Source organism: Micromys minutus (genome assembly GCF_963924665.1).
Source record: "Micromys minutus genome assembly, chromosome: 21".
Lineage (NCBI taxonomy): Eukaryota > Metazoa > Chordata > Mammalia > Rodentia > Muridae > Micromys > Micromys minutus.
The window spans coordinates 50,745,621-50,766,208 of NC_137956.1; the positions used below are offsets into that span (position 1 = coordinate 50,745,621).

General features: G+C 43.3%; 1 protein-coding gene across 1 annotated transcript in view; it reads left to right on the forward strand.

Moving 5' to 3' along the window:
- Window positions 1-8,931: 8,931 nt before the first annotated feature.
- The window catches only part of SNRK (SNF related kinase), a 39,234-nt gene continuing 27,577 nt past the window's right edge, over window positions 8,932-20,588 (forward strand). The window contains exons 1-2 of the mRNA XM_080934274.1: window positions 8,932-8,980; window positions 13,990-14,684. Coding sequence (XP_080790400.1) covers window positions 14,096-14,684 — 589 coding nt within the window. The 5' untranslated portion in view covers window positions 8,932-8,980; window positions 13,990-14,095. The remainder of the gene's footprint in view (window positions 8,981-13,989; window positions 14,685-20,588) is intronic.

Below are 20,588 nucleotides of genomic sequence, written 5' to 3' on the forward strand. Positions count from 1 at the left end.
ACTGAACTTACCTAGCCAGTGGAAATGCAGATTAGTGACTACGTAGTTATACAGATCTGTGGCACACAGTTGTGATGATGGTAATGGTACAGGATGTTGTGCTGCTAATGTAAATGGGGAGCTGGTGTGTGACAGGAGGTGGGGAGAGCCCTGGGGATAATCAGGAGGTGACCTTTAAGCTGGGTGGTAAAGCATTAGTTGGGGCTGCCCAGACCTGAGAGAAAGATACTAATGGCACTAGGCCCTTTGGCTCTGTGTTCCACTGGTAGTACTGCCCCACCAAAGTAAGCTCTCAGCTATCTTTCCTGGAAAGCCTCTTTCCCACAACATGATTTCAATTAGTAGCTTAAGCACAGCAGAGATTTCTCTGGGGTGCTTTCTGTGAACCCCAAGGCAGATTTAACGGAAAGAGCACCTCTTTTTTTAAATGTCCCTGCAAGAGGTAAACAGTGGAGTGGTGTTTAGGGGCAGGTTGTTGTGATTACTATGGAGTATAACAGTAGCTTGGGGGAACTAACCTTAGTCTTTAACTCTGGACTTTCTTAGGAAGACTAAAAAGCTGGAGGGGATCCTTGGGTGGCTTAGGTCCTCTTACACCCTGTTTTTCTATAGAACTGTCTGGTTGGTGACTGCTTTGAGTTGAGGGAACTTGCACCGCTTCTCAGGCCCTAGGTGCCATTTCCACTGTTCTGCATAGTTGCTGAATAAATGAGTTCTGGCCATTCCTGACGTGAGCCTGTGGAGACAACCCACAGCTAGCTGTGTCTCTGTACCTTTGTGCTGACTTCCACGCACTGTGTGGCATAGCTGGGGAAAAGTTGGAGTGATCCGTGAAACTTGAAATTTGATTCCGGTTCTGGGTTGGAGAGAGCAGAGTTTACATTTTGAACATTTTCAGTGTGTTATGTCTTTGAAAGTTCATTTTGGGTCTAGGACAATGTACTAACCTGATTATGAATAGATTATGATGCTGTATTATACAAGAGAATTGTGGATGTCTTTAATAACAGTGTACAACACTGAATAATAGAGAGACTAGAGCTTACATTAGTGTTCTGTTTTACCTCATTTTCTGTAGGTTAAATAGTTTTCTGTTGGCATGAAGAGTTATGATAGTGCTGGAGAAATTGGAATGACAGTATCTTTAGTCTGGCTTCAGGAACTGACTTACCCTCTTGCTTGATGATGTTTACCATCCCCTTAGGAAAGAAACTCTTTTTTGAAACAAATGGAAAGAATGTGATTTGCAAAGTGCATTAAATTTGTTCTTTGGAAAAGGATAAAATTTTTAACTAGAACTTGCCTAATTTTTTTTTATTTTTGACTTGCTCTCTTGATTTAGTTTGGGAGGATTCTTGCTGTCCACAGATGGTGTACAAGCAGTTGTAGGATGTTGTTTTCAAGTTGTTCCATTTTTAGGTGACCAGTAATGACCTCAGCCTGTCTCCTGCATAGTTGTTTGCCCATAAGTTCTTGTCGTAACTTAAACACAGATTCTCAACATTTCAAGAATTATTTGTCAGTAATGCTTTAAGCAGGTGAGCCTTTGCTGGCACTGTAAGTTCTGTTCAGTGGGTTGCAGGGACGAGCACTTCAATGTCATGTCAGAATTGAGGAGACCAGAAATCCCCTGAGGTCTACTGTAGCACTTTGGTTCCTCTGGGAATTAGAGAGACCTGGGTGAGAGGGAAGCACTGCATTAGTCTAGGAAAATGTTCTTGTCTTGGGTGGGGTCAGTGGACCTCAGCCCACCCCAGACACCTCCCCAGGCACAGGGGGGAGGCAGAGGGAGCCCTTCATTTACCTCTGTGTCCCTGCTGTTTTCTTTCATAAAATGGCCAGTGTGGAGATTTAACAAGTAACAATGTAAAAACACAGATTCCCAGGGATTCTGGTCCTCTTTTTAATTGTCTAAATTGCTTGATTGATTGATTGGTTTGTTGGTTGGTTGGTTGGTTGGTTGGTGGTTAGTTGGTGGATTTTGTGTGTGTGTATGTGTGTGTGTGTGTGTGTGTGTGTGTGTGTGTGTGTTTGTAGGCCAGAGTACAGTGTGCAGGTGTTGGTTTTCTCTTTCTATCACTGGTGCCTGGCAATTGAACTCAGCTGGTCAGGCTTGGTGGCAAATGCCGTTATCCATTCTAAGCACCTCCTTTGCCCCTTGGCTTACTGTTTAAAACCATTCCAAACAAACTGGAATTTACATGAGCAATTTATTATAGCAAGAGACATTTTAAATTTGAAACAAGACAATAAAAAAGTCACTGTTTTTGCCATACAATTCCCTCTATCTTCACTGAACAGTAGAGTGCTGTCTGTGGGTGGTAATGGGAGATCTAATAAATCAACAAAAAATGCTTATGAACTTTTGAAACTAGTTTAAAATCTCTGATGCTCTTATAAGCTGCTTCCTTATGGATCCTAAATCTATTTTTTGCTTTGAGACATAGACCAGCTTTCTGATGAGTTGCCTTTCCTGGGCATTTTCCACACTTCAGTTAGTGATACTTTGACTAACTCAGTCACTAAATGGTTAGCCATCAAGCTTCCTTCAGGAACAGCCTTCTCCTTAGTTTATAACTTGACTTAGAACTGTGTCTCTCTCCTGAGCCAGCCAAGCAAACACCTTCTCTGCCTTCGTCTGACTCCCTGCACTTCTTTGGTTCCCTTCCCATCCTGTGGTACATCTGAAAGCTGCTGGTGGGCTTCTTCTAGAGGGTCCTGTTTCCTTTATTGGTTTCTAGACACAGCGGTGCTGATGTGTCCTCTACTAAGACACACATTTTTGCTTAATAAAAGTGACTCAGTGTTCTTGCTCCCAGCTCAAAAGAGCTGCATACCTGCTACCTCAAGTCTTGTTTCTTAAGAGCACAGAAACAGGTCTTGAACAATGTATTTCAGAGAACTTGACTTGTTTTATAGATCTCTTAATGCAAAGGTACATGGGTGAATAATTATATAAAGTAAATTTTTTAGTAATCTCTTTTGTGGGCAATAAAAACAGTACATGTTTTCACTAACAAATTCCAAAAGGGCAGGAAATCATAAAGAAGGAAAAATATATTCTTATTGATATAGCATTTTAGATTTTTATGATATATACAATCAAACAAAGAACATTTTTTTTAAGAATTGGGATGATAGGCTATGAGACAGTAAATGAATTTAGTATGTATGGATGTATACATGTGTGCGTGTATGTGGAAGGTAGAGGTCAGCCTTAGGTGCCTGCCAGTGAGACTACACTTGGCTGGCCAGAAAGCCGCAGAACCCACTTGTTTCTGCCTCCTTGATGCTGAGATTATATAAGTGTGCAACCACACTGGCTTTTTACATGGGTTGTGGTCACTGTGAGAGACATTTTTTCCTGAGTTGAACTATCTCTGTAGCCTCTGAACTTTTTCTGCTTTGCATTATATAGCATAATGTTAATACTGGGACTGATTTATTACATCATTTCTGTATAATGGACTTATATGTTATTTCTGAGTTTTGACATATTTAAATATTATTGAACATTAGTGAGTGTAAAATATTCGTTCTCATCTTTATTTTAGACACATTTAGAACAAAAGATGCTCCTTATCTGAAATGTTTGGGACCAGAACTATGTTTTGGAGTTTGGGCACTCCCTCCCCCGTTTTTTCTTTGTAATTTTTTTTTAATGTCAGATTTTAAAAAGAGATTTAATGCAATTATGTTTCAGGTACAGCTTAGACACATAGCCTCAAGATAATTTTCGCATAATCTTTAAGTTTGTGAAAGTTTGTTTTATGATGTGAAACTGTCCTCTACTGTGGTCAGATGATTTGGGAACATTTGAGCTTAAGTTAGGGATGTCTAATCTATGGTAAGGCTGTAAATCAAGGATTTACTAAGTTTTTGCTATTTAGAAGTTAGCATTCAGCCCCACCTCTGCAAGAAAATTTCAGTGATTCTTTTTAAGTCAGAATTAGTCAATACGTTTAATCTGTGGTAAGTAAAGTTTCCATGATTTAGCTTTACATTCTGTGTTCTGGGAAAGTGGGTTGGCTTTCTTCTGCTGTCATTTCCAGCCTTGAGCTTTCGTTCATGTCAGGTGTTATGTCAGGTATCAGCCAGTCTGTCCCCATGTCACCACACAGTGTAAGCTCAGGTGGAAGTGATGGCATGCTTAACCAAGAGGCAGCTTGTGAGGTGGTTGACTCTACCTATGCTGTGGCTCGAAGGCTTGTGACTTGATACCCAGCGTCCCTCCACACTCTGCTTTGCCTTATCTTCTCAGCATCATTTGGGACTGGCCTGGCTCCTCCGTATGTTCCAGTTTCAACCTGATCTGCTTAGACAAGAGAAAGATTACTTAAGCTGGCACTCTGAGTGTTGATCTGCATTGACCAGACAGACACTGCCTTGAGAGCCTGGAGCAGGCCTCTGACCTGGCATTGCTGTGCTGTCAAGGGCTTAGAGTCCATCAGTGTTGCCTCCTTGCACAGGAAGTAGAACAGGATGACAATTCTACTGTTATCCTAAGAAAGTCTTGTTTAGGCAGCCATATTGTTGAGGTGTTATGAATAGACCTTTCCTGTTATTTCTAGGAGACATGGTCTCAGAGTAGATTTCCTGGTCTTAATAGTTTTTCTGCATGCTCTTCCCAGATGTTCCCTGAGCTTTAAATGCAGAGTTGTGTTGCAAATGTATCCACTGGGGTTGGGCACTCCAAGATCACTTGTTCTCTACAATTTGACCATTTGGGGCTTTCTATAATAGTCTCTGAAATCTCCTAGGCAGAGAGTGACAGTCAACTAAGGAACGCAGACACAAAGACCAGGAGGATCCATCTTCTCAGGGAGGAGACCCTAATCGGTTGTCCAATACCACGTGGTCAGCCCTGAAATCCTATAATACAAGTAACACTTAATGAACTTGGCCAGTTGTGTTTATATATTTATGTGTATACATACATGTATATGTGTGTGTACATATGTGTGTGTATGCATGTATTAGTAACAGAGGAAAAGAGCCATTAACTTGAAGGAGTAAAGGAAGTCATGGGAAGGGTTATAGGGAAGAAAGAGAAAGGGAAAATATATAATTATATTTTAATACAACAAACAAAACAGAATATATTTAATGGGCATTACCTTCCTTTGCAAAGTCCTTAGATTTGGGGGCGTAACTTTGCCATTGGGACATTTCTAATAGGAGTTATTGGCTTACCTTTTAATTTTAATGCCACAGTAAGTCCATCCAATGAGTGCAGACTGCTACAGTAATAAACCCATAGTAATTTTTAGCTCACATCCCCTTCAGTACGGAACTCTAGGCCTTCCATTACTTAGGGCCTGTTGAGCAGTTGTGGGTGTTGGTCTTGGATTTACGTTGTAACTCCCAGAAGGAGGAGGAGGCACACTCTTAGAAAACTCAAGTATTGTTCATTTTGGATGAAGAGAACACTAGTGAATACATAACGGGATTCTGCTCATGTGCCTCACCTGAGGTTCCTGATATCACTGTGATCATGTTAGGGTCTTCTGGGTCTCTGTACCACTTTTGTTGATAAAGTTTTAGCAATAAAATCAGCTTACTTTGGTAATGGTCACTGAGTGTTGGGTGCATCATTGACCTCAGTTGGCTCTTGATAGGTGGGTGTGGCTGTCAGTCTGGTTGTTCCTATGATTAAGGATTATCATTTTCATTTTTTGGATATTCGTAAAAAACAAAACTGTACCAGCTAGGTTCTATGGGAAAGATTAAATTCAGTGTTAGTTCAGCTTTCCAAAAACAGAGCCTTGTGTTGTCTGTGTTATGTGAAGACCGACTAGCCTAGTTTGTTTTGGTACTTTTGGTAGTTAGTACTTTTCAGAGAGTTTATGTATTGGAATATTGATTGACTCATTTGGGGGATTGTTATATTCTGAACAAAATGTTAAGAAGCTTAGGGGTAGCTTGATTTTTACACACAGGCTGTTTTGTTAGATTTCTCAGCAAGCTGTGAGTTTGTTCAGAATTGTGTGCAGTGACATCTTTGATCACCTCTCCTGGGGGAGAACATTGCAGGATACATGTTTGACAGAAAGACCCACTGCAGCAGTAGTGTGACCAAAAAGTTCAAAGTGAGGTTCAGCAGGAGTAATGTGGCTTCCAGACCCACAGAAGGTGTAGAAGCAGCTGCTTCTACAACTGTTTGAGCAGCTTGCAAAGTGTGTAGGGCCACCCACACTTCCTTCCTCTTCTTCAGCCACACCTCCATGCTTACTGGCTTCTCCTTGCTTAAACTGGGAGAGTACCAGTATATTCTTATAACACGGTTGGCCTAGTCAGCCTGCTTCGTGTAAGTCTAGCCTTGGTATCTTGATGTATGAGCATGTGCCATGCAAAAAGGCTGCTTTAAGGTGACTGGTCTTAGTGATGCTTGCTGTTCAGAAAGATGTCACCTCAGTTATGTAGTTGTTTAAAATACTAATTTTTAAAGAGATTAGCACGAGAAAGTGTTTATTCTACAAAGACATTGTACTTAAGACGTGTGCTCTGTGAGAGTGTCAGGCCCTGGGGCATCCTCCTAGATTGCAGCTGAGCGCTTACTTGTACAGTTTTGCATTTTCCAAATTTGATGAAGTGAACTATTAGTTTATTTAATTTGATGTGTGTTTCCATTTATTTTAAAATCTGTACCTGGCTGTGTCCCCGGAGGGCAGCTGCAAAGCTGTCTGTGGTGCGTTGCCAGAGAGGAGGAAGGTACAGATGATTTTTCTCTTATATGTCCTGTTCTTTTTGCCAACACATTCTACTTAAACGTCTTCTGAAACTAAACGTATTTTTCGTAGTTGAAATCCCAATACCAGGACGAAGGCAGATGCTATAGACCAAGGGTTGAGTGGTGATTTGAGACCACCATAGCTGAGAGTGCTGATGTTCTTGCTAGCACTGTGGCCACTCTTACTCTTGAGGTGAAAGCTTTCCCTTCTCCACTTCAGATTTGCATGAGTACATTACTTAAGGTGCATGATGATGCATCCTGTAATGCTGGCATGTGGGAGCCTGAGGAAGAAAGACCTTGAGTTGCGGCCAGCCTGGGCTACATAGTTACACTAAGCCAAACACTGCAGCAGGGGAAGCAAGGGCTTAGATTGTTTTAAAAAGCATCTTATTGAAATCAGATTTTAGCCAGGGAGTGGTGGCATGCACCTTTAAGCCCAGCACTCAGAAGGGAGGTAGACCTCTAAGTTTAAGGCCAGCCTCATCTACAGAGTAGGACTACATAGTGAGACCCTATCTCAAAATACAAACAAAAAAACAAAAGAAAAAATCAGATTCCAGGGTTCAGTTAGAGATATTGTTTTCTGCATCCCAGGATCTTACTGCTAGTTTTTTAGTTTGATGTGTTAGGGAAGAAGAAACTCGTTCTGTGAGCTCTTCTCTTGCTGTAGATGAGCGGCCCGAAGGGAACAGCAGGAATGCCTCTGCACAAACAAGGTGGTGGGGGTGTTTCCCGGACGCCAGCAGTCAGCATGCTAAATATTGTAATCCTATAGCATATTTGATCTCCACAGGCCTTAACCTACAGAAGGAGCTTGTTTTTATTGCCTTTGAGTATGTGCACATGTACGTGTGTGTGTGTGTGTTTTGCACATGCATGTGCACTGCACATGTTGTGTGCAGGTGCCACAGAGAGCTTGAGTTTCAAATGGCTTCTGAGTTCCAGGTGTTTGTGAGCCATCTGATGGGACATGTTGGGAACTGAGCTTAGGTTCTCTGCAAGAGCAGTAAGAATGCTTTACTGTTGAGCCATCTCTCCAGCCCCGTTCACAGTCTTTAGTTTGTGTGTTTGATTTAGTTTGTTCTGGGGATGAAATATGCTGGTATTTTATACAAACCAGTCTGGTGTGCTTAACTACTGATCACTGTGCTGCCTTGCTACAGAAACTGCAAGAGTGGCTGTTGGAGAGAGAGGCAGGCAGGGACAGTGGGAGGAGCTTGGGGCTGAAGGGTCTGGCAGGCAGGCAGGCAGGATGCTGTTTACCTGTCAGTAAGTGGGGGACTGTGCATGGCTGGGTACTGTTGGCTGTCACTCCAGCAGACTTGCCTTTCTGTCCAACTGCCATTTTAGTGTCTGCTCTCCCACACCTTGTACTTTCTCTCAAGCTCACTTGGGCTCACCGACTGCCCAGACACTCAGCACCTAGTGGGGGTGTGAGTTGCTCTGGCCTACCAGAATTGCACAAGCCTTTTGCTTATTTGTGTTGTGTTTCAGGTTGGTGGAAATCCCATAAGCCTACTTTGGAAATGACTCCTTACTATGCTTGGGATTGGGAACAGTGCAACTGCTTTGCTCATAGTGACAGTTTTGTTTACTCTCTGGTGGCAGACATGAAGGTGTTTCGTGTGCTGCCTCTTGCTGGCATCACAATGCATTTCTGCCTTGCATAGAAGGAGTTCTTATGTGGGTTCTTCTTCTCTGCAGCTGTAGTGGGAGATTGGTGAGCTTGTCCAGTGGCTTCAGGAGGTGGGACAGACTTATAGGCAGGCTGAGCAGGATCCTAGTCAGAGATAAATCAGACAAATTGAACTTCATTATGCATATTTTGCTGGTGCACAGTTAGGATTCAGCAGATGCAGGTTTGTGGCCTATTACTATTACCTAGGATGTCTTTAGAAAATGGCAGGTGTTCTTGGGGCTCATTGCCACTATTTCTTTAAACCTGTGATTCAGACTGGGGCTGGGTCTGGGACTTAGAGACAGAAAACTCACCTATGGTGAGCAGAGCCCTGGCTCAGTGTCCGGCAGCGGGAGGAAGGGAGTAATTAATGGAGGGAGAGAGAATAGAAAGAGACAGCATCCCGAGGACAGATGTGCAGTTTTCAGGTTTGACTGGTTTTAGAATATGTAGTTTTTACTTAAGCAAAATTGAAACAAATAGAATACACTGAAATTGTGTTCTGTGTTTTCCTTTAGGAGAAACAACAAATACGGATAACAGAGTGATTTGCCACGTGGTTTTGCAAGGTATGTCTTAGAGCCAGTACAGACTCAGCTGCCTCTCTCTCCCTGTCAGCTCTCAACACCAGTAACGTATGTGGCAGGACAGAGCCACTGAGTTCCTCAGAGATGGAACAACAGTTTATTTACTGTGTATATACTGTACATGCATGCTGCACGTGTGTGGAGGCCAAAGGCTATCATCCGTGTCTTCCTCGATCATTATCCTACCGGTCCCAGCCCCTATTTAAATACTCACTTATTTAGTGTGTGTGTGTGTGTGTGTGTGTGTGTGTGTGTGTGTCTGTGTGTGTGTGTCCACAGCTGTCTCTTCTGAAGGCCAGAAGACAATTTCTGGGTTCTAAAGATAGAGCTCAGGTTGTCAATCAAGGACCTTTATTCCTAAACTGTTTCACTGGCTCTCTCTACCTCACTGAACCTGAAGCTCGTTGATCTGGCTATGCTAGCCAGTGAGCTTCTAGGTTATCCAGCGAGCGTCTAGGCTATCCAGTGAGCATGAGCTCAGGGATCCACCTGTCCTTGTGCTCCCCACCCCCACACTCCCCAACTTTTGTACCTGAGGTTACATACATATGTGGGACTGAGGTTACATATGTGGGACTGGGATTTTTCTCAGGTCCTTCTGCTTGTGTGGCCAACATCTTACCCACTGAGCCATTTTCTTAGCCTCAGGCTTAACTTTAACAATCCATAGTTGATTTACCTAATTTGATCTATTGGCCACTTTGTAGAATTCATCTAAACAGAAATACAGAGGAAAAGAATAAAGATGAGAAAATGGTGTGGGCAGTTCCAAGAAGTCTGTTTTGAAGGTGAAAGTTGAATTTGCAAAAACATGCAGCATACACTTAGACAGGTAAGAACAGCTGAACACATGGAGTTAATTGAGGATTGAGGTTGGACAGAGTCTCTGACCTAATAGTAATAATATATGAATTAAATTTTCTTTAGGGGACCTGTTGTCCAAATGGAGAAACACTTTTTAACTTAGATTTCCCTGTTTATACGGGTCAGTCATTGCTTAGATGGACCAGGATCATGCACAGTATAGAAGAAGTCACATCTTTCTAACACTTTCATCACATACTAGTCTTTTTTTTTTTTTTTTTTTTTTTTTTTTTTTTTTTTTTTTTTTAACTGGGGTTATAGAAATGGCTCAGCAGTTAAGAGCACTGGCTTCTCTTCCAGAGATTTCTGAATTTAATTCCCAGCATCCACTTAGTGGCTCACAGCCATCTGTAATGGGATCCAATGCCGCCTTCTGGCCTGCAGGTGTACATGCAAATAGAGCACTCTTATACATAGAATATATTAATAAAAATACTTTGTGTGTGTGTGTGTGTGTGTGTGTGTCTATCTGTGTTTGTGTTTCTGAGTACAACTGCTCTGAAGGTACTTGTACCCTGGGACCGAAGTCCAGAAGAGGGTGTCAGATACCCTGGGACAGGAGTTAACGTTGGTTTTGGGAACTGAACCAGAGCAGTAAGCACTCTTAACTGCTGAGCCATTTCTCAAGCTCATATGTGCTCTATTAATTTAACATCTTAGTAAAAATGGGCTCATTCGGTTTTGGTTCTCAAGTTGGTTTATAGAAGCAGCGGAACAGGTTGTTTTAAAGCTCTGACAGGTGCCGAGCCCTGGGCTGACTCCGGCTCCTCCTAGACTGCCTGCACGTTAGGCAGACTTGCTTCATATCTCTTTGCCTCAGGGTGGGGTTAGAAGTTGTGAAAACTGGGAAAGGGTAGTGTGAAGCTGGATATGTGACATGTACAGTGCTCATTCAGAAGTCAGGGCTGAGTATGGTCACAGTGACTTCATACATGTAATAGCATGTATGGAACATGCTAGTGAAAATTTAAGTTTATCGTATGTCCGATTTTAGGTGGCCCGAAATGAGTGAGTCAGTAATTTCTGAAGCAATGTTAATACGACAGTGCATCACTTTTGTTCACTTTTGTAACTGCATCTGGCTCGTACTGTATCAGATATCCAGTGTGACACATACTGTATCAGATATCCAGTGTGACACCACACGTGCTCAGATCTCCAGTGTGGGCGCTGAAGTCTGACTAACTGAATTTACCTTAAACATCAGTCACACATATGCACTTTCCTTGGCTTTAAGATGAGACGATCTGACCTCAGGAGTCTGACACAGTACAGTCCCACCCCCATGAGTGCCTGGGGCAAGATTTCAGTAAGTTTGGGCTTTTCTTTTGATCTTTGAAATAATAGGCCACAGCATTAATGCAAACTACCATAGTGTGCTTAGTTTAATTGGAGGTTATGTGTACCTCCATCACTAAACAGCAACATGAGAGAAGGCTTCACCAAAGTAGTGTGAGCGTGTGTGTGTGTGGGGGGGTGCTCGCATGCGCGCACACCTGTGCATGTGTGACAACTTGTCACTAGATTCTGGGACTCTTTTTTAAAGTGTTTGTTCAATTTGTGAGATTTAAAGTGCTGTTTTTAACTTGTATAATTTTATATATTTGTTTTCTGAGTCAAGAACATAAGAACATATTTCTGTCAGAAGTTTATAAAAGGTTGGAAATTTTAAGTATGATATGAAATTTTGCTTTCAGATGTAGCCAATCTGTAAAAGTGGATGCTATATACTCTGGGACAGTGAGCGGCATTGGTCTGTGTGTGAGTTAGAAAAGCTCATGGTAATGGGCAGAGAGAGGGAGCGACCTGTAGCCAGCATGTTGAGCGCCTGCTATGTCCATCTGCCTACTCCCTGTTGTCATGAGACAGGTAGTTGATTGGGAAATAAATTTCATTTCAAATGTAGTAAGAGTTTTGATTATATATCCTCTTTGTATCAGTGTTGATTTAGATTTGGGGCAATGACAAAATGGTCTTCAGGAACCTTTAGATACTCACAGATTACACGGTACCACTTGGAGATGCAGGGAGAGTTGAGAGAAGGCTGTGCCAAAGGGGCCTTCCTGACCCTCTGCAGCTATAGCGAGTCTCTGGATGATAGCAAATGTTTGAAGGGTTCCTCTCTGTGTTTATTCTCCATTTTCCCTTCTTTCGAAAACTTTTTATTGGTTCTCTGTGAGTTCCACATCATGAATCCCAGTCCTACTCACCCCCACCCTCCTGTCCACCCTTTCCTCCCTGTAGACTTACAACCGCCCCTCAAAGTAAGACACACAACAACAAAGCACAGAGAACTGCTCACCATAGAAGCTGTAGTGGGTCAGTGTGTCCCACAGTCTATCCCTCTGTCCACACATCTTCACTTGCAAATGTTCATTGCAATGAGTCATTGCTCTGTTCCAGATCTCTGGCTTCTGTGACACCATCAATATTGGGTCCTCATCTGGACTCCTGGTTATCCTGTTGATGCCCCGTGTCATGGAGATCTTGTAGCTTTGGATCAGCAAGACTGGCTGGCCCTTTCACATGTCCCAGTAGTTTGCAGATGATAAGATTTTGGAGTGGGCCCATTCAGGGCCCTGGACCTGGGTGGTAGCTAGCTGAGCGGGTCAGCCTGTTGGCTCTCCTTTCTCCACACCACCGGGGCAATAAGCACTGCTTCAGCTAGGCTGCCCAATGCCAGCATTGGCAGGAGGGAAAGTCTGCTCTCATGCCCTTGGGTCAGCTCTCCCACACTCAGGCTATCGTGGCTGGCTCATTTACACCCCTGCTGCCAGGACCAGTTCCAGTGTGCTGCCTGGGCAAGGCACAGGTTCTCCCCAGTTCTGCTGCTGGCGAGAGGTGAGAGTGCTCTCCAGAGTTCACTGCATCCAGTGAGGGGAGGGGCCGGTTCCGCACAACCCATGGACATCCATGTTATCGTTGGAGGCTGCCCTGGCCAGGGACTTGCCCATGTTCTCTAGTAGTAACGTGAGTCGTGGGGATCAACCCTGACCCTGTTGCTGTGTGGTCATGGACTCACACATGACCCTCAGTGGCAGCTCGGGCTGGGACCTGACCATGGCTCTAGGGGGTGGGGCTGCCCACTCATACCAGGCTGCTGCTCCTGTCCACCCTGGAGTCTCACTTCCATCTCTCTCCATAATGTTCAGGCTCCTCCACTTCTCTTTCTCTCACATCTCCTATTCACCATACACTCGCACACTGGTGGCTGGCCTCGCACCTCGTGGGCCCCTGCATGACATCTTCCTTTGTGCTGAGTGACTTGGAGGCAAGAGGGTGTCAGTGGTCCACCTGTGCCATGGGCTGGAGGGCAGGTCTGGGGGGCATCGTGGTCTTCCCCCTGCTGTGCTGTCTGGATTCGACTTGATTTTTTTATGTGTCCTAGGCATAAAACAGCATTTGTCAGCAAGCCCCCGTCAAGCTAGGATGAACAGAGGGCTCCACCTGCTCTGCCCCTGGCTGGTGTAAGATCACCACCACCACAGTGTCTGCCCCTGGCTGGTGTAAGATCACCACCACCACCACGGTGTCTGCCCCTGGCTGGTGTAAGATCACCACCACCACGGTGTCTGCCCCTGGCTGGTGTAAGATCACCACCACCATGGTGTCTGCCCCTGGCTGGTGTAAGATCACCACCACCACCACAGTGTCTGCCCCTGGCTGGTGTAAGATCACCACCACCACCACGGTGTCTGCCCCTGGCTGGTGTAAGATCACCACCACCACGGTGTCTGCCCCTGGCTGGTGTAAGATCACCACCACCACGGTGTCTGCCCCTGGCTGGTGTAAGAACACCACCACCACGGTGTCTGCCCCTGGCTGGGAGTCTCACCATAGTTTTAAAGACTGATGAAATTTTACTTTTTGAAAATATTTGTCCTTAAACATAGCTTATCAAACTTGTGAGTTACATATTTCTGATAACCCCCCAAAAACTGCTTTCAATGAGCTGCTATGTTTTGTTTGTGGACTGTAGTATTTCTCAACTTATATTTTAAATTGTAAACTCGCCTAAGTATATAAATAGATTTTTAATAACAACCCTGACTCATTTTATATCTCAGTAAAATAATTAAATCAATAGAAAGAAAATCTACAAGTTGATTGTCTCTCATGTTTTTTAGGTATCCATTATGAAGTTGACAATGAAGGCCTTATCTCCAATACATATGCTCATATGAGAAGACCCACTTCAAGCACTTTAAGTATTTTTCCCTTCATTGAACCAGCATGGCAGGGTTCAAGCGGGGATATGATGGAAAAATTGCTGGATTGTACGATTTGGATAAAACCTTGGGACGAGGTCATTTTGCAGTGGTCAAACTTGCCAGGCATGTCTTCACAGGTGAGAAGGTGGCAGTGAAAGTCATCGACAAGACGAAGCTGGACACTCTAGCCACTGGTCATCTCTTCCAGGAAGTGAGGTGCATGAAGCTAGTGCAGCACCCCAACATTGTGCGTCTCTATGAAGTGATAGACACCCAGACCAAACTGTATCTCATTCTAGAACTTGGAGATGGAGGGGATATGTTTGACTACATAATGAAGCACGAGGAAGGTCTCAATGAAGACTTGGCCAAGAAGTACTTTGCTCAGATAGTTCACGCTATATCTTATTGCCATAAACTCCATGTGGTCCACAGAGACCTGAAGCCAGAGAATGTAGTCTTTTTTGAAAAACAAGGTCTTGTGAAGTTGACAGACTTTGGCTTCAGCAACAAATTTCAGCCCGGAAAGAAGCTTACTACAAGCTGTGGGTCTCTTGCGTACTCTGCTCCGGAAATCCTGCTTGGCGATGAGTACGATGCCCCTGCAGTCGGTAGGTCGCTCGCCCGGGGCTCTGCATGAGCTCTTAGTTAGTGCCTGCCGCTGTTAGTTCCTTACATTGGTTGAAAATAATTTGAGAGAATTTGATGGTATGTGTCTTACTTAAGAAATGTGGTTTCATGAATACTGTGTGCTCCTAAGCTGGCAGACAGGTTATTTCAAACTTATAAGGGAAGATGTCTAAGGATATTTTTAAAACAAAGGGAATTAGAGTATTATTGAAGGGAACCTTTCAGGACACTCATTGAAGCCTTTTTTTTTTTTTTTTTTAAGTCTGAGTTCACTTCCTTCCTGTCTTAGATTGTTTTCTGGCAATAACCCTGGCCATCCCTTCCTGCAGAGCTCCTCTAGCAATCGTGTCAAACCACGCTGGAGTGACAACATGCCTATTACCCACTGTGTGAAGAATTAGTGGTTGAATTCATGCCAATGTGGTCATGAGTAATGGCCGCTCTGCTTATCTTTGTGAGACGGGCAGCTTTCCCGTGCGCTCTGTTCGCTTCCATTTACAGATGGGAACTGTGCAAAGGGCAGATAGGAAACTGCAGTGTGTGGATAGGAAACATGCCTGAGTGTGTGGGCTGTGGGTACGGGGCCCTCAGCATCAGCAGATGCCCTTGCCTTCCCGTCCAGACTTACCTGTCTGAAGTGGAAGGGCTTGCTGTTCTTCACGTTACATTAGCTTTGTCCCCTTGGAGCCATATCAGCTGTGAAGGTCATACAAGAAATGGTTGTGACTTGAAAGGATTTGTTGAACTGAAGGTGCCATCAACTTAGATTTTATTTAACCTCAGAGAAACGTGTTCTGACATTGCATAGACAAGAGCGTTGCCGTGTGAGCTGCAGGCTGCGGGAGGTAAGTGAGGACAACAAGCTGGCGTGTTAGGTTGACAGTGTCATACAGAGCACAGCTGAGGAGAAGGGATGGTGGGTGGCTTCTGCCTTCAGAGACCACCAGTGTCACTCAGCCTTTTGTTAGTGCATTTGAACCAGAACAGGAAGCCAGGTGATAGAAGAGGCATGGAGGTAGACATGTAAGGCAGGACGAGGCACAAGAGGGCTGTGTGAGACCAAGCCAGGTGTGAAAATCAGGAGCAGTTGTGTAGTTTACATGAAAGTGTGGCAGTGCCCTGGTAAAGAAAGATGTACAGATCATATGACCACGTAGTTCTCGAGTGTGTGAGTCTATCATTGTTGATTAAATTGTTCAGTATCACTTCAATTTGTGGGTTGGTGAAATGCCATATGTTACCGTGGTGGATGTCTGTGTGTGTAAGGACAGAAAGTGAACTGGTAAAGGGTGCTTGTGATATAAAGTTTATGTTTGTTTAAAGCACAACGCAGTGACATGTGTTTACGGGTGACGCATGTGCCGAGACTATTCCCAGGAAGTCTGTGTTTCTAGTTCAGGTGTTTTCTCTTCTCCCCCCCCCCTTCCTTTCTTTTCTTCCTCCTTCCCTTCCTCCTCCTCCTCCTCCTGCCTCTATCCTAAATGCTGTATAAGGAAGCTTCAGAAAGTTAAAAAGAACAAAGTGTTTGGAAACTGTTACCAAGCAGCAGACACTGTGTGTTGGTGAAGTGTGCAGTGTTTGCATTATAAGTTTTTTTTGTTGTTGTTATTTGATTTGATTTTAACTGACCCTTTGTGATGTGATGTGGTTAAATACAAAATTGTTTCCACAAAAGAATCAACAGTCTTCTTTTGTTAATATGCTATTGTGTCAAAGTCAGCGATGCGTTGACAAAGTGATCATAGTCAAACTGTCTCTGTTTATGGAACATGGCTCCTTCTGCCTTACGGCTCAGCTCTGTTGTCCTTATTTTCTTTATTCTTCAGGGAATCAGGTTTGGTTTCACTTATTAACGACACCTTTGTTTTCTTTATGACTTTTTCTTTTCCCTGATACTTTCTAGACTCTAGTAATTTCCTCTGTTGATTGACATCTTGGAGACCTCTTTAGTGTCTTCATTTCTAACATAACTTGCACTGTGCCGCCTTCTGCCACAGTCTCTGCCCATCCCAAGGATCTCGCTGTGTAGGTATTGCTCTTGGCTGTGTTCATCTTTACTGTTCGGTTTTCTGTTGCACTTTAAAGCTATTTAGAATGAATTCTTTTAATTCAAAGGACATAGATTTTGCCTTTTAGCTTATTGTTTTTTTAAAAAAACAATTTATTTATTTGTTTATTTTATGTTAGTACACTGTAGCTGTTTTCAGACAGACCTAAATGGGCATCAGATCCCATTACAGATGGTTGCGAGCCACTATGTGGTTGCTGGGAATTGAACTCAGGACCTTTGGAAGAGCAGTCAGTGCTCTAACCACTGAGCCATCTCTCCAGCCCAGCTTATTGGTTTTTAATACTTATTTTTTTACTTCACTGAAGTTAATGAATACACATACCAAGGTGTGCTTTACTACAGGAAATACATTTTTCTCAGTGGTTTGGATATAATAATATTTATAATGGTGATCTGCATGTTCCCTATGTGATTAAAGTATTTGTGTTTTGGGAAATGAAGAGCTTTATACATGAGGTTGGTCACTCTGTGATCTGTTCCTCTGTAGTATCAGTCTCTTCCCCAAAGGTTGATAGTAGTTTCCCACTCTGATCTGTGATTCTGTTTTGGTCAGCTTTTGCTTTGTATGTGTTATTTGTGAGTTATGTAAAGTATGTTTTATAAGTTTATTTCCCATGGTGAGCTATTATACCTTTGCTAACAGAAAAGCAACAATAAATAACTATAGTTGAATAATCATACAAACCATATTATTAATTAGTTCTGCTGATTGTCTGCACTTTGATTATCTCTGTTTAGGTTTGTTTCCTTTCAGTAATATACAGATTTTATTTTTGCATGTAATCTGAGTCTATTTGAAAAATGTTTTAAATTGTATTTTTATTTTATGTGCATTGATGTTTTGCCGGCATGTATGTCTGTGGGAGAGCGTACTCTCCCCTGGAACTGGAGTTACAGGCAGTTTTGAACTGCTGTGTGGCCTCAGGCCTTCTGGAAGAACAGTCAGTGCTCTTGGGTCAGTTTCTTCCTGTGTCCAGTGTAAGTCTAGAAAGAAGCACCATAGAAGGTCCTGTGAGCTAGGTTTTGGGAGTTGTTCTTCATTCCATTCTCTAACAAGTCTAGGAATGTAGGGGTGGGGATGGGGGATGGGGACTGACTAGATCTGGAAGGCATTCTCTGCTCACCTCTGTGGGCTTCCAAACAGCTGTGCCAAGCTGACTTCTTGTGGAGAGGGAAGGAAATGATGGTGTGCATAAAACCTCTGCAATCTCTAGTTGCAGCCTTGGGGGCACTGTGGAGACACTGCAGTGTGGCAGTGGACGTGGGTTCCCAGTGGAAGAGCATCAGAGGTAGACTGGAGCTTCTGCTGGCCATGGGGAGGAGGGTCATGGCTGCTGGGAGTGTGGGAGTGGGGCTCACAGGCATTTCTTCTCTAAGATTTTAAAATTTCAAGCTAAAATTATATTTGGCAAGAGACTTTTATAAATCTCTTGAGATTTGGAGTCTTCCTGGATTATTACATTTTTTTTTACCTGAAAACTCCTATATTAGATGATTCCTAATTTATAGACAAACATTTCAAAGATGAAATAGCCTGTCTTGACATTAATTATTATGACCAGTTAGGGAATAAATAGAAATGAAATCTAAGTTACTTTAAACATGGCCTCACATTAATATAATGTATGTTTGGCTTCAGATTAAACATATAGCTTAATATTTGTATATGCACTCAGTATTATATATGCACACAATTTACAACCATGTAAAAATATTTGCATTATGTGTATTTTGTAGCATCTCTGATACTCATGGCTCTGCATTTCGTGCTGATCATCCTGTCTTGAATGTGTACTATGCATATTAATATACAAATTGTAGACTTCCTCCTAAGTCTTCTCCATCTTGCATCCAAGTACTGACCTTTACATGTTTTCAATATACTGGGAAGATACAAAGACTGTGCATCCTGGTCCTTCGCTGAAGGCTAAGTGCTTTGCTCCTGTTTTCAGAAACAAGGCAAGGATGTCTAATTGCTATTCCTAATGGTGCCCCACAGCATACACAGTGAGAAGGAAGAAATAAAACTCTCTACTTATAATTGACATGGTTAACTACCTGAACCATCTCAAGAAGTCTACAGAAAACTTACTAATAAATGAGTTCAGCTCACAGAGCTTAAAATCAGAGAAAACACAAATGCATTTCTGTGATAACAATGAATAAACACATGGAGGACAAAAGTAAAATAGTATTATTTGTAATGAAATAGGAATGTGTGTGGACATATCTCACTGACAGTGATAAATGCTAACATGGGAATTCGAAGACCTGAGGTCATGCAGAACACTCGTGCCCCATTCATTCACTGGCTGGAGAGGATAGTGGAGTGTAGATGCTCCCTGTCCACAGGGATCCAGTCAGCACAGCCCCAGCTATGTCTTAGCTCTTTACACACAGAGGTATCTAAAGTCTGTAGGGAAAGGCAGAGGACTTAGGATAACTAAACAAACAAAACCCACCAACCATAACCAATAACCAGGATATTAGAGGAATCACTAATAAAACCAGACTTAGAAACAGTGTGACAGCTTCTTAGAAAATCAGATGTGCAGTTGTCATGCATCCCTGTGGTCACACTTCTGCTGGATGAATAGCTGTGCTCACATCGACCCACAAATCCACCATGGGGTTTGTGCAGCAATAAAGATGCTCATTATTGAAGGTCTTGAGTCCACCGTAAGGGTGGGGAAGTGCATACTTTAATTCCAGCACTAAGAGAGAGAAGCAGGAGGACCAGGAATTCAAGCCAGCTTTAGTTACAAAGAGAACTATCTCATAGCAAAATAAAAAAAAAAATCCCACCTCACACCAGAAGACTGTATACTCTAATTCCATTTATGGGATTCTCTTGAGGTAACGCTGTAGGGAACATGTTGAGTGTGAGGGTTAGAGGTGGTGGTAGTTTGGTTCAGCAACACAAGCCAGGAGGAGCCTTAGATGGGGATTTCTGTGTCTGCCGGTAATAAATTGCATCAAAACTGTGCATGAATAGCTTGAAATCGATGAGGTGAGCCGTGTGAGCTGTCAGTGTGAGCTATAGTTAGGGAAAGTTCTCACTCGGAATGCCACGTGACACATCTTAACACTATGGTCACCGTGTAAATATGAGTGTGTGAGGCTGGGAGGGAGGAAGAAGAAGGATGTATGCACACTCCAGACAACAGTCTATTTCCATTTTACTCACGGAGTGTCCCATCTCACTCTGCATAGTCCAAAGGCAGGTCTTCTCTGGGACAGGATTCCTGAGTCTGGACTGTTTATTTGATGGTTCACGTGGCATCTGCTGTGGTTACAGTTGGTCATACTGTGGACCTGGCTCTGTCTCCCAAACTTGTCATCTCCTGTTCCTTTGCCTGGCACTGAATAGTCTTGTCTAGATTCTCCTGCATATATGCCACCAGGTCTGTGAAGCCTTTGCTTCTCCATAGGTGGAGCTCTCTGCAGGGCCAGTCCTCCAGTTCGCAGAGCTCTGTTACCTCCTACAGTAATAGTGCCTGATAAAAAAACTCTCACACCACTGACAACTGCCTCAGTGTGTCCTGTTTTGGAGAGTCACAGAGTGCCTTGGTCTGTGCTATAGCTGCTATCCCGTGGGGACATCTGGCCTTAGATCCTGACTGCCTCTGGTCATGGGAGAAAGAGTATGAGGTGCCCTCTACTCTGGAAACCTATCCTCAAGGGAATTTCTACAGTGCTGGCTGCCATGGGAAAGTGGGGAGGGAGGGCGAGCCTGGGAGCTTTGCTCACATGTTTTCCCACATGTTGGTTCTAGTTGTAGAAGCTTTCTTACATCTGCAAACTGAGCCAGACT